The 13,274-nt window shown below is 39.7% G+C and overlaps 1 protein-coding gene across 1 annotated transcript in view; it reads left to right on the top strand.

Moving 5' to 3' along the window:
• Positions 1-13,274, top strand: part of LOC103517560 (mycosubtilin synthase subunit C-like) — a 40,042-nt gene that overhangs the window by 17,485 nt on the left and 9,283 nt on the right. Inside the window, exons 2-5 of the mRNA XM_026829604.1 lie at positions 4,699-4,858; positions 7,157-7,275; positions 10,011-10,170; positions 10,729-11,022. Of these exons, the coding sequence (XP_026685405.1) occupies positions 4,699-4,858; positions 7,157-7,275; positions 10,011-10,170; positions 10,729-11,022 (733 nt within the window). The remainder of the gene's footprint in view (positions 1-4,698; positions 4,859-7,156; positions 7,276-10,010; positions 10,171-10,728; positions 11,023-13,274) is intronic.

The raw sequence follows: 13,274 nt of genomic DNA, 5'->3' as shown, positions 1-13,274 counted from the left end.
ATCACCATGTTCACCATCCAACCCATCCATCACTTTGGTCACGACCATCAGCATAATTACCGATCATCATTATCATCATTGTCATCAACATACTTACCGATCATCGTCATCAACATAATTACCGATCATCATTATCATCATTGTCATTAACATACTTACCGATCATCATTGTCATCAACATAATTACCGATCATCATTATCATCATTGTCATTAACATAATTACCGATCATCATTGTCATCAACATAATTACCGATCATCATTATCATCATTGTCATTAACATAATTACCGATCATCATTATCATCAACATTAGGTACGTCGCGGAAGAGAAAATAATTCGAGCGGGATTCAATGCATTTGTGATCCGATGCAGAATAATAAACAAGGTATATTCTATTCTATTCTTCAATCGCACCATCACCATCCATCACTTCCCATTCTTCAATCGTACTATCACCATGTTCACCATCCAACCCATCCATCACTTTGGTCACGACCATCAACATAATTACCGATCATCATCATTGTCATCAACACAATTACCGATCATCATTATCATCAACATTACGTCGCGGAAGAGAAAATAATTCGAGCGGGATTCAATGCATTTGTAATCCGATGCACTGAAATGTCTCGATTGCATACATTTGCATAAAGTCAGGGCTGTAAATATGTTTTTAAAACTGACTGCAGTTCATCAGTCGGCCAGATTCGTAGCTTATTCGGCTAGATTCGTAGAAGCTGAACAGCTCAACCCATCCTGTAGGGCTGTTTGCCCCTACACCTAAGCCTCGGAGTGGGCTTTTTCTGTATGGGGATTTTATTCGGCTAACAAATGGGTAAAAGTACTGAAAAAAGGCGGCTCGGTTACTTTAAAATTACTTCTACAGCGTGTAGCCCGTAAAAATTTCCACCGTTCTTAGAACGCACTGTTATTGAAAGTATTGAAACACACAAGGCGTGACACTTTCTTTGACATCTGGTTTAAGTACCTATTGCGTGTGAAATTATGCTCTTCGTGCCGGTCTACTATTTTTAGTCCGCCAGCCAAAGTCGCTCAGCATCAGGTAAACCTGACGACAGGTACACCTAACGACAGGTACACCTGACGACAGGTACACCTGATCAGGTAAACCTGACGACAGGTACACCTGATCAGGTACACCTGACGACAGGTACACCTGATCAGGTACACCTGACGACAGGTACACCTGATCAGGTCTACCTGATCGTGTGTGCTCATGAGCTGATAGTGTGTGCTCATAAGGTAGCAGGTAGACCCGATCAGGTGACCTTTTGAGCCGTACATGTCAGGTCTACCTGATAGTGTGTGCTCATCAGGTGTCAGGTATACCTCATAGTGAGTGGCTGGCCAAACACCTTCATGAGATCATACCTGTTTTAAACAATGGTATACAAACTAGATATGCTATACATACATAGATCTTTTACTATAGTTAGTTCTTTAACCCTTTCACCCCGACTTATTTTATGAAGAATCTTCCAATTTTTTTTTTCCTTCTTCTTCTTCTTCTTCTTATCATGTATTATTATTTGGTCTATAAATAAGGCCTCTACAAAGTTTTATGTCCTCCTAGGACTGCTGAACAAAAATCGACCTGGAGACAAAACCAGACAAGTTAGCCAAGTGAATTTTACTGACGTCTTAGATTACAAAAGAAACATTTGAAAAACTCTGAGCCCCGAATTTTTTCTATGTATAGATCTGGGATAATATATCCCATTTTAAAAATAATATTTCTGTGGGACGTATTGTCCCTTTAGGGGTGAAAGGGTTAAGTTCTTTTAATGGTTAATAGTACTTCCAGTGGTTGGCGGACCCACGAGTTTGTAGGTCATTCTTTGTCACCTCAAGGGCGAAGATAAGGGGCGCTTGTTTTTACGGACCACCTTTGCCAGTCTCTTGATTGGGTCATTAAGAATAATGAGTTTCTCATTGTCTTTTATCTCAAGATCTACTGCGGTGTGGAATGTAGCTAATAGGGAATGTAAATGTCGAACGGTGATTAATGTGAGGAGATGGAAAGGCTGATTCACACTGTCCGATTCAAGAGAGAAATACCTACTACAGTGAAGATGTGAATTAAGGAGCGCGGTAGCCCTACGGCCCGCCATGTCAAGAAAGTTTGACCGCGCTACTAGTCGGGAATTAAAACCGAGACCTCCAGAGTGGAAGCCCGCTGTACCTCAGCCCACTCGATCTTTGAACTTGCTTTACTAGTTTTCTAGTTTGTAGTGTGCTGTGTGACATCTGTGTAGGCAGGGAACTAGTTATTTATAACTCAGCCACGTGGCCTACTGACTCTTTGTCTGAGAGCTTCGAGCTTTGTATTCTGGTTTTGCTCGCGGCTAAAATAGCTACTTTTTTTTTTGCCAATAGATTCTTTCATGCTGTAGTAGGAGAGGCTGGAGAGGTGTGTAGTGAGTGAGTTATAAAAATAGAACTCTCAGCCACGTGGCCTACTGACTCTTTGTCTGAGAGCTTCGAGCTTTGTATTCTGGTTTTGCTCGCGGCTAAAATAGCTACTTTTTTTCTGCCAATAGATTCTTTCATTCTGTAGTAGGAGAGGCTGAAGAGGTGTGTAGTGAGCGAGTTATAAAAATAGAACTACTCTTTTCAGTACTGGGTCAATAATAATAGTGCTTATTTATACTGCTCGCATGTCAGTGGACTACTGGGTCAATGAGTCAGATCCTAACTCCCTATACCTATAGGGAGAGGGAGTTGAAGTTTCGTCCTCTTGCAGGATCTGACTCATTGACTGAGTAGTTCTTTTTTATAACTCACTCACTATTTACAACATTTCTAGTTGGTCGCCTAAAATCCCGTTTTCATTCTGCTGATCCCTTTTGTTCCTCTAATACTCTCCTCCAAAGAATAAAATTCCATACCTCGGCTGAGATTGAACCCACGCCCTCCTGTTTACCAGGCGAGCGCCTTGACCACTAAACCACCGAGGCAGGTCAGATCAATGAGTCAGATCCCAACTCTCTTTACCTATAGGGAGAAGGAGTTGAAGTTCCGTCCTCTTGCAGGATCTGACTCATTGACTGAGTAGTTCACTAAAAAGAGTAGTTCTTTTTTATAACTCACTCATTCTTTACAACATTTCTAGTTTGTCGCTTAAAATCTCGTTTTCATTCTGCTGATCCCTTTTGTTCCTCTAATGCTCTCCTCAGTCTCCTCCAATCTTCTAATTTTCTCTCCATTTCCTCCAGAGTTAATTCAGGTACCTATTACTACATCTTCAGCAAATACTCCATAACACACTCGTATTTAGGTGGATTTGGCTGACCTCTGAGTAGCACGTCTCTGTCGTGATAAGGTTTAAAAGATACGGGACGCATCATGGATCCCTGATGTACTCCAACTTCCATGTTAAAATCCGTCAGTGATCCCCTCACTGCTTTTTAACTGAGTTCTGGCTTCACCATACATTCCTTTGGCCAATCTGACGTATTTCTCTGGCATTTCTTTTTCTCTCACGTTTCTCCATACTTCCTGCCTTGGTACTCTGTCATATGCTTTCTCAAGGTCTATAAATGAATACTAGAATTCACATCCCTCTTTATACCTACTCCGTGAAAACCCTGACTTTATCTGTGGTAAATAAACATATGTTAATTAATTGAATAATTCATATTTATACCGACAAGCCCTACAACTATACTTATGTCATAAGGAGTAAGAATAACTAAAAATTTCACGATTCTAAGCAATGTACAGACAAATCTACAATTTTATTTATATAGATAGATAGATTTGGAAAATTACACCTGTATACTCTAGCATTTTAGGCCTCAGAGCTGGGATTATAAATAAGAATTGATAGTTGTTTATTTTGCTATAAATTATCTCTTTATCTAAATCTCAACATTCATTTTCTGCGTAACCTTTTTATCTCAATCTTTTACCATTGGTTTCCTTCATAGTCAGTTGACGTCAATCCATTCTTGTTCTTCATTATCTTTCTCCTTATTCTTTATGTAGGTAGAGGTCAGCTCCCATGGCGTAGTGGTCACTGTGCTCGCCTTGCACGCGGGAGACCCGGGTTCAATTCCCGGCGGGGTCAAAAAATTTGTATCATGCAAATGATGATTGATTCCGTGACTGGCTGTTGCGGGGCCCACTCAGCCTCGTGAGGAAAATGAGTAGCTATGACATACAACATACAATAAATGCGCATAGCGACCGGTGCCAGCATGGTAGGTAAACATTGGATTTTAGGATTATTGAGATACCTATATTGGGCAAATCCTACAATGCTGCAGTGAGCACCAAAGTTGTAACATAATAACACAAAGAAACTGCACTTACATTTATGTAGGTAGGTATAATAAGTAAATTTTTACTTTGTACTGAGCTATCAACTAGTATTCCTCCAAGGCACTTAAGACAGCACACCCCTAATTTGCATTTTACATAATAAGCAAGTGCGGAGTGCAGAATTTGTTTTAAACTCTAGGCTCACAGTTGATTAATGGGATCAGCTGTCATTCTTTTGACAGCTCAACTAGAATTTACTAGAATAGTGAACAGCATATAATCACGTATGATCTACTGTAGAATTTTTTTCCCCCCCCCCCCCCTCGCCTAGATTAGTTTTTCTCTCGTATGGTTTGTCAGATTTTTTTTCCAGTAAGATCTAATGTTCTTTTCCTTTTTCTGTCTACAGGCCAGTGAAGAGATGGATCCGAACTACCTGTCCATATTGAAGGGACAGGACAGTCCTCTGGAGAAAATCTACAAGGAGAAACAGCTCCATCGGATCTTCGAGAAAAACGCAGCCCAGAGTCCGGACAATACTGCCCTCATCTTTGAAGAACAGGATAAAGGTGAGAGAAATAGAAGAGAAAATTAAAAAAGATAGGTTTGATGGAAGGAATATATAGGTAAGAAGACAAGAGGGAAGATAGGATAAAAATGCCTCAAACCGCGAAATCGCTAAAGGAGAAAAAAAAGAGGTTTGACAGAGGGAAGTGTAACAATGCAGGTCGAATCGTTCCGAAATCGAAGAGAGAAGGACAAGATAAGAGAAAGCCAGCTGTTTCGAGAACGAGGCTTAGGATAAAATTCGCCCTTTGTGGAAATACCTTCCAAGGCTCCAAGCTAGGCTGGCTAGGAAGCTAACTTTCGAGCCACTTTTCCGAGAAAAACGCAGCCCAGAGTCCGGACAATACTGCCCTCATCTTTGAAGAACAGGATAAAGGTGAGAGAATAGAAGAGAAAATTAAAAAAAGAGAGGTTTGATGGAGGGAATATATATGTAGGTAAGAAGACAAGAGGGAAGACAGGATAGAAATGCCTCAAACCGCGAAATCGCTAAAGGAGAAAAAAAGAGGTTTGACAGAGGGAACTGTAACAACGCAGGTCGAATCGTTCCGAAATCGAACAGAGAAGGACAAGATAAGAGAAAGCCAGCCGTTCCGAGAACGAGCCTTAAGATAAAATTCGCCCTTTGCGGAAATACCTTCCAAGGCTCCAAGCTAGGCTGGCTAGGAAGCTAACTTTCGAGCCACTTTTCTTGGTTGGATGACTTGCAAATTGGACCAATACCTACCTAGGTTTCCGCATATCGAGTAAATTTCGCGCATTGTACGCAACATACCTGTACACAATGAAATTACACGCTGAAAATTCACAATGACTTTCTAGCTGACTCTTTCCTCTATACCTATGTGTAGAAAAAAGGAGGAAATAGATAGATAGATAGAAGGAAGAAAAAAAGTCAATTCCTATCGAGTAAATTTCGCGCATTGTACGCAACATACCTGTACACAATGAAATTACACGCTGAAAATTCACAATGACTTTCTAGCTGACTTTTTCCTCTATACCTATGTGTAGAAAAAAGGAGGAAATAGATAGATAGATAGAAGGAAGAAAAAAAAGTCAATTCTTACCTTGGTTCCATTTAAATACGATCACTAATCTCTAGTCTTAAGGTGTTTCATTCTTTACACATCTGTAATTCTACTAATTCTGCACACCTTGGTTGAGCAGATCTGAGGAACTTGCTATTCCTTCGACTTTTTCTATTTTGAAGAGGTTTGATAGAGGGAACTTATAGACCACTTTTCGCGCGGGATGACGGATCAGTACCCAGGCTTAAGCATTACTATTATTATTTATTATTATTAATAGTATTACTATTACTATTATTTTTTTCCCTCACTGAACTTCTGCCAGTGACGTGTGGTGAGGTTTAAAAAAAGGGGAACCTATGAACATTGAACAAATACCTAATGCACAGTATGCTGATCTGTTTTTTGTCATCTTAGAATCCATGTTGTTACTACATATTTTATACTTCTAGATAGGTAATATCTTCGGTAAGTGGTAAGTAGGGTGCGAGAAAAAATCCGTAGAGACTAAGTGCGCAGTCACAACGACGACCATAAACCATGGACCATAAACCATGGACAATTGACCCTCACCAAGACCATCGACCATCGCAGAAAAAAATACTCAGCTCAATTTCTGGATTTTCTAAGAGACGAGGGTCGATACTATGGTTAGGGCTCCGTTGAGAAAGCTTCTATTCATTAGCATGGTTTATTTTCTCTTGGGTCGGTACTAGGCGAGGGTCGATGGTCGGTTCTCCGTTATGGACGCCTACTAAGGAAGCGGTGACTTAAAAAAAAAAGTGTTTCATCGCCGTTTTTATTTTTGTAACAATGAAATAACTGCTATGTACATTAGACTCATGTGGTCTGTCTTCGGTAAGTGGTAAGTATGGTGCGAGAAAAAATCCGTAGAAACCAAGTGCGCAGTCACAACGATGACCATAAACCATGGACCATTGACCCTCACCAAGATCATCGACCATCGCAGAAAAAAATACTCAGCTCAATTTCTTGATTTTCTAAGAGGCGAGGGTCGATACTAATATGGTCAGGGCTCCGTTGAGAAAGCTTCTATTCATTAGCATGTTTTGTGTATTTTCTCTTGGGTCGGTACCAGGCGAGGGTTGATGGTCGGTTCTCTGTTGTGGACGCCTACTAAGGAAGCGGTGACTCCCTAGCTTAAAAAAAAAGAGTGTTTCATCGCCGTTTTTTATTTTTGTAACAATGAAACAACTGCTACATTAGACTCATGTGGTCTCTGTCGTAGCATGCCCATCCCGCATTTAGGTGCTTTCATGGAGACCTTGCCCGCGCCACTGGCCATCTTGTACAATGTTAGTAAAGTGTTTGTACACTATTCCGAAGATAATAGTCTATTAGTCTATGACCAATCATTTAATGAGGAAGTCACCTTTTGATAAAAACTATCGCATATTCGCCTGTTAACGTTTACCTTGGTTCCATTTAAATACGATCACTAATCTCTAGTCTTAAGGTGTTTAGTTGTTTACACACATCTGCACACCGCGATAGAACTGAGGGACTTGCTATTCCTTTAAAACGTTTTTTTCTAAAGGTGTGTCCACACATAGTCGACCTATCATCGATCGATGTCGACACGTCCACACTGCCTCGACAACATAGGTTTTCCTCGTCGATCGACGGCCAGTCGACTATGTTTGGACTTTGGACACACTTTTAGAGGTTCGATAGAGGGAACCGTAAGTTCGGCCATTTTCTCTCCGACTAGCGCCTATCGAAGAGAGAAAGAGGATGGGATAGGAGAAAGCCAGTCACTGCGAGAAGTATCCTTTTTATTCCCTCTCGCTCAGACGGTCTGACAGATCTATGTTCGTCCTCGGCCATGCCTTTTCCACAAGTTTGGCCATGCCTCGGGATGAACTAGCGGGATTCCGGAGCGAAGCGACGGAATTCAGCTAGTAATTGTACAAAAATAGCCTAACACAATATCAATCTTCATAATGACCTGCCTTAACGTACAGAAATGTGCAGGTCTCAGCTGCTCAGAGCGAATGCTTAAGTATGTAACTATGTATGTTCGATTGTACGAGGTACCTACAGTGTGGAACTTGAGTAATGAGACAATGACTGTAACGAGAAGTAATGAAAAGGCTCAAATAACTATTTAGTGCCCTTCTGTGCCAGCCTAGTTGGTCCAACTTTGGTCAAAGATTGACAAAATGTTCAATCCTTCTTCTTCATGGTGTATCTCCGTTGCGAAGGTGTGCAAGTATCATGGCAATCCTGACTTTGGAAGCTGCTGCTTTGAAGAGATCTGCAGATGGCATGTTGAACCAATCTCGCAGATTCCGCAGCCATGATATTATTCTAATCTTTTGCCTCTTATCTTTCCCAGCATGGTAAGCTACTCTATAGCCAGCCTCCTTTGCTTGGAACATAGCCTAACTTGTAAGCGCTAGGTTGCGTGAAGTTTGACGTCACGGCATACACTCCCGTAGGCGATGACGTCATGATTCATGACTCTCGCTTCGTTTGTTTGTGCGCAAGCGTTTCTGCGCATTTTGACGTGAAATCTGACGTCACAACTCTTTGAAATTTTAAATTAGAACGGCAATAAAAATTGTTCGACCTTTTAAAGTTACTTTTTCGGAGTTTTGACCTCAGATTTGGATTTTTCACAACTTTTTACGTAGGAATCGACCTTTTATTAATAATTTTTTCCTAATTGCAACTCCTCCATTAAGACACGTTAATCTTTGGTCACCCTGTATGTAACCGTACTTTAGTAAGGCATTGTTTGGGCAAAAAAAACCTACCTCAGGACATGTGAATTAATTTTATATATATTTAATTTCATCAATTAATCAAGAAAAAATACCTCATTGGCGACATGATAGATTGGCTAATGCAAAGTATGCTGATGAAAAAAAAGCCTTATTTAGATACTAATGAGGGAGGTATGTACCTACTTACATAAGTCGGTAGGTAATTCATCTGTATTAAATGTACGTACAGAAATAATATAACTATTTACGTAGGGGAAGTGAATAATAAAATACAAAAAATGGACGAAATGGAAAAATTTTCACTTTTTTCCAACGTTGCCACAAAATAAAATACGCGTTTACACATCATTTTAAAGCTTGAAATCTCATCTTTTGATTGAGGGGTATCAGTATCACATAGGTATTTGGTGCTGAAAATACCATAAGCTATGGAAATTAATTTCGGGAGTTCATACGAATTAAAAGATACTTACTAGTAGATATTGTATCCATTTTGAATTAATCGTCCACTGCTACCAAACATCAAAATATCAGTGAATGAATATTAGTTGTAAACATGTTAAAGTAAACAATAGTTGAGGGGTATCACATAGGTATTTGGTGCTGAAAATACCATAAGCTATGGAAATTAATTTCGGGAGTTCATACGAATTAAAAGATACTTAGGTACTAGTAGATATTGTATCCATTTTGAATTAATCGTCCACTGCTACCAATCATCAAAATATCAGTGAATGAATTATTAGTTGTAAACATGTTAAAGTAAACAATAGTCACTACTCCAACTTTACGAAGTTAGTAGTGGGGGTTCCCGTACTATGAGATACCTAATAATGCAGGTCAAGATGCATTGAAGGGTCGACTATCAATATATGGGTCCGTTGTCATCAAAATAAAAACTTCATTTTTCTATTTTTGTCCCCCTAAATTTGATTTCTGGGTTCTGGCCCACTGTGCGCCATTTATTATTATTATTATTATTATTTTTTGTGTCATTCCAAGCGTCAATAAAATTTCCAACAGCCCACTTTTCCTATTAGGTTATTATTATTCAAGTTTTTCTTATGTATCTGAGTGCACCCACGATCAAAGTTTTATTGTGAAAGTTTGTCTGGTATAATAAAGATTCTTGAATATTTAAAACCAAAGTATACATAAATAACTATGCACTTTAATTGTGCACGAAATCAAGGCCAGATCGCCAGATCATTATTATTATTTTGAATAAATTTATTTTAGAAGGGACACGACCCCTCGCCTCGCCTAGATTAGTTTTTCTCTCGTATGGTTTGTCAGATTTTTTTTTTTTTTTTTTTTTTTTTTTTTTTTTTTTTTTCAGTAAGATCTAATGTTCTTTTTTTTTCTGTCTACAGGCCAGTGAAGAGATGGATCCGAACTACCTGTCCATATTGAAGGGACGGGACACCGCCCTGGAGAAAATCTACAAGGAGAAACAGCTGCATCGGATCTTCGAGAAAAACGCAGCCCTGAGTCCGGACAATACTGCCCTCATCTTTGAAGAACAGGATAAAGGTGAGAGAAATAGAAGAGAAAATTAAAAAAGATAGGTTTGATGGAGGGAATATATATGTAGGTAAGAAGACAAGAGGGAAGACAGGATAAAAATGCCTCAAACCGCGAAATCGCTAAAGGAGAAAAAAAGAGGTTTGACAGAGGGAACTGTAACAACGCAGGTCGAAGAGAGAAGGATAAGATAAGAGAAAGCCAGCCGTTCCGAGAACGAGCCTTAGGAGAAAATTCGCCCTTTGCGAAATGCCTCAAACCGCGAAATCGCTAAAGGAGAAAAAAAGAGGTTTGACAGAGGGAACTGTAACAACGCAGGTCGAAGAGAGAAGGACAAGATAAGAGAAAGCCAGCCGTTCCGAGAACGAGCCTTAGGAGAAAATTCGCTCTTTGCGGAAATACCTTCCAAGGCTCCAAGCGAAAAAAAAAAAAAAATCCCAAGTGTTAGCATTTAGTAATAGCGTTTCAAAGTTTAAAACGCGATTTTCTCGAAGTGAGAAAAGGTGGACTCCCATCTTTTTTCCCGTGGGGTCTTCATATTGAAAATCCCTCTTTCCCTTCTTTCAGACACCCTCGTCATCACCAACGAAACCTATTCCGAGCTCAACTCGGCCTCCAATCAACTAGCCCGAGGCCTCCTACACTTCCTACACACTAAGGCCGTTCCCAACGAAAACCAAGATGGCGACCACATAGTGGCCGTGAGCCTCGCGCCTAGTTCGGGCCTGATTCAGGTGCTGCTGGCCGTGTGGAAGGCAGGCGCGGCCTATTTGCCCCTGGATGTGACCGCGCCTGAACAGCGAGTGAAGCATATTCTGAATGAGGCCCGGCCTCTCCTTGTCATTGCCGAGAATGAGCAGGGTAAGTACCTAATAGAGTATTCTCTCGCCTGGTCAACAGGGTCAACAGGTGACCGCGCCTGAACAGCGAGTGAAGCATATTCTGAATGAGGCCCGGCCTCTGCTTGTCATTGCCGAGAATGAGCAGGGTAAGTACCTCATAGAGCATTCTCTCCCTAAAAAGGTCCTAAAAAGGTTCTGGAAAATATCCTGATTGAATGGATTGATTAAATAGATAGGTTAGAGGTTCAGCTACCTTACTGAAAAGATTAAATATGTTACCTGCCTAACTTATATATTACCTGCCTACCTAAAAAGGCCATGTTCTTTTTCTTTTTTTAATTTAATTTTTACCACGTACTTTTAAGTGTTTTATTATTTTTAAGTGTAGTTAAGTGTAGGGACTTGTATAAAATGGGTAGCCCCCGTTAATTTAAATAAAATTAAAAATTAAAAAAAAGGGGGTCGAGTGGATTGAATCATCATGTCTTCAGGCACACTCCATTTGTCAAAGGTCCAGGTTTACCTTACCCTAGGGATCAATTTAATTTGAATGCAACTTAAAAATAATAATAATAAAAAAATCATAATTATCTATAATATTCAATTTAGAACCCCTTAGGAAAAATCTGCCTTAAATGCAATCCCAAGGAGTGCTTTTTTTTTTCAAGAGTTTTGACAGAGGGAACTGTAACTACTAAGGTCTTGTCGTCCCGAAATCAAAGAGAGAAGGAAGACAGGATAGGAGAAAGCCAGTCGTTCCGAGAACGAACCTTATCTGTTCAGGATAAAATTCGCCCCGGGCAGGAATCGAACCCGCGGCATAGCGCATACAAGGCAGATGCGTTACCAACTAAGCTAACTAGGCTGGCTCTTGTACCCATAATATCGCTCCTTTCAGTTTGGTACGTTAGCTTTGGGACATCCTGTATTGCTACTTGTTTTCATAAATTTCATTGCCATATCTATTACTTGTAAGCTGTATGAATCCACACGCTATAGAGTTATTAGCGGACGTTTAACATTCTTTATGTTTCCATTGTCTTAACTACCTTTATAGGTATCTGGATAGAAAAAGATCTAAATTGTAGTATATTCAGCTAGTAGAAATAGATCTGATCATAAAAAAAACAACATTATAATAGGCAATGTAAAGGGTAAAATAAATCATACTATGTAAAAGGTATTGCCAGTTGAAACTGATCATACATCATAAAAGGACCATAATACATTTAAAAGATACATAAAAGGATATTAAAAATCCTCATTATATTTGCACTGTTTAGGTCATAATCATAATTTAAAATTATGGCATTTATAGGTACTTCCCTTACCGGCAAACCTAACCTAAAATACTTAGATAAGTATGAGTGAAGTGGATAAGCTGAGTGTACTCTGCTACAAACCTGGTGAAGTAGACCAGGTAAGTGAAGAAAGAAGAGTAGACCTAAGTGAAGTAACAAGTGAAGAAAGAAGAGTAGATATAAGTAAAGTGGATAAGCTGAGTGTACTCTGCTACAAACCTGGTGAAGTAGACCAGGTAAGTGAAGAAAGAAGAGTAGACCTAAGTGAAGTAACAAGTGAAGAAATACGAGGTAACAGAGTAGATCTAAGTGAAGTAGAAGCCGCTCTGAGTAAAATAAGTGAAGTGGATAAGCTGAGTGCTACAAACCTGGTGAAGTAGACCAGGTAAGTGAAGAAAGAAGAGTAGACCTAAGTGAAGTAACAAGTGAAGAAAGAAGAGTAGATATAATTGAAGCGACAAGTGAACAAGAAGAGTAGATATAAGTGAAGCTGTGTTGGATCCTTGTCACATTTGCGAACTACATACCAAATTTCAAGTCTATAGCTTATACCGTTCCCGCGATATTGTTAAATTACACCCAAAACCGCCAAAAAGCGGTAAAATGCCGCCAACCGTTGCACCGGTATTGACCAAAAGTTTCGTGTCGCATCCTTGTCACATTTGACAGCTACATACCAAATTTCAACTCTCTAGCTCTTACCGATCTCGAGATATTTTGTTTACAGACAGACAGACACACAGACACACAGACACACACACACACAGACAGACACACACACGGACCAATGGCTGAAACTTTGGATTTAGGCTCTAGGGACCTCAAAACGTGTTTTGGCACTAAAAATAACTTTGGATTTAGGCTCTAGGGACCTCAAAACGTGTTTTGACACTAAAAACTGACCATCGAAAATTTGACCCGATTAGGTACATTACTTTCCTTCCTATAGGATAAGGAAAGTAAAAATTAA

Source organism: Diaphorina citri, unplaced genomic scaffold, assembly GCF_000475195.1.
Source record: "Diaphorina citri unplaced genomic scaffold, Diaci psyllid genome assembly version 1.1 scaffold1889, whole genome shotgun sequence".
In the NCBI taxonomy this organism is placed as follows: domain Eukaryota; kingdom Metazoa; phylum Arthropoda; class Insecta; order Hemiptera; family Psyllidae; genus Diaphorina; species Diaphorina citri.
Note: the sequence above shows the minus strand (reverse complement) of the source record. Positions and strands in the feature narration are given on the sequence as shown.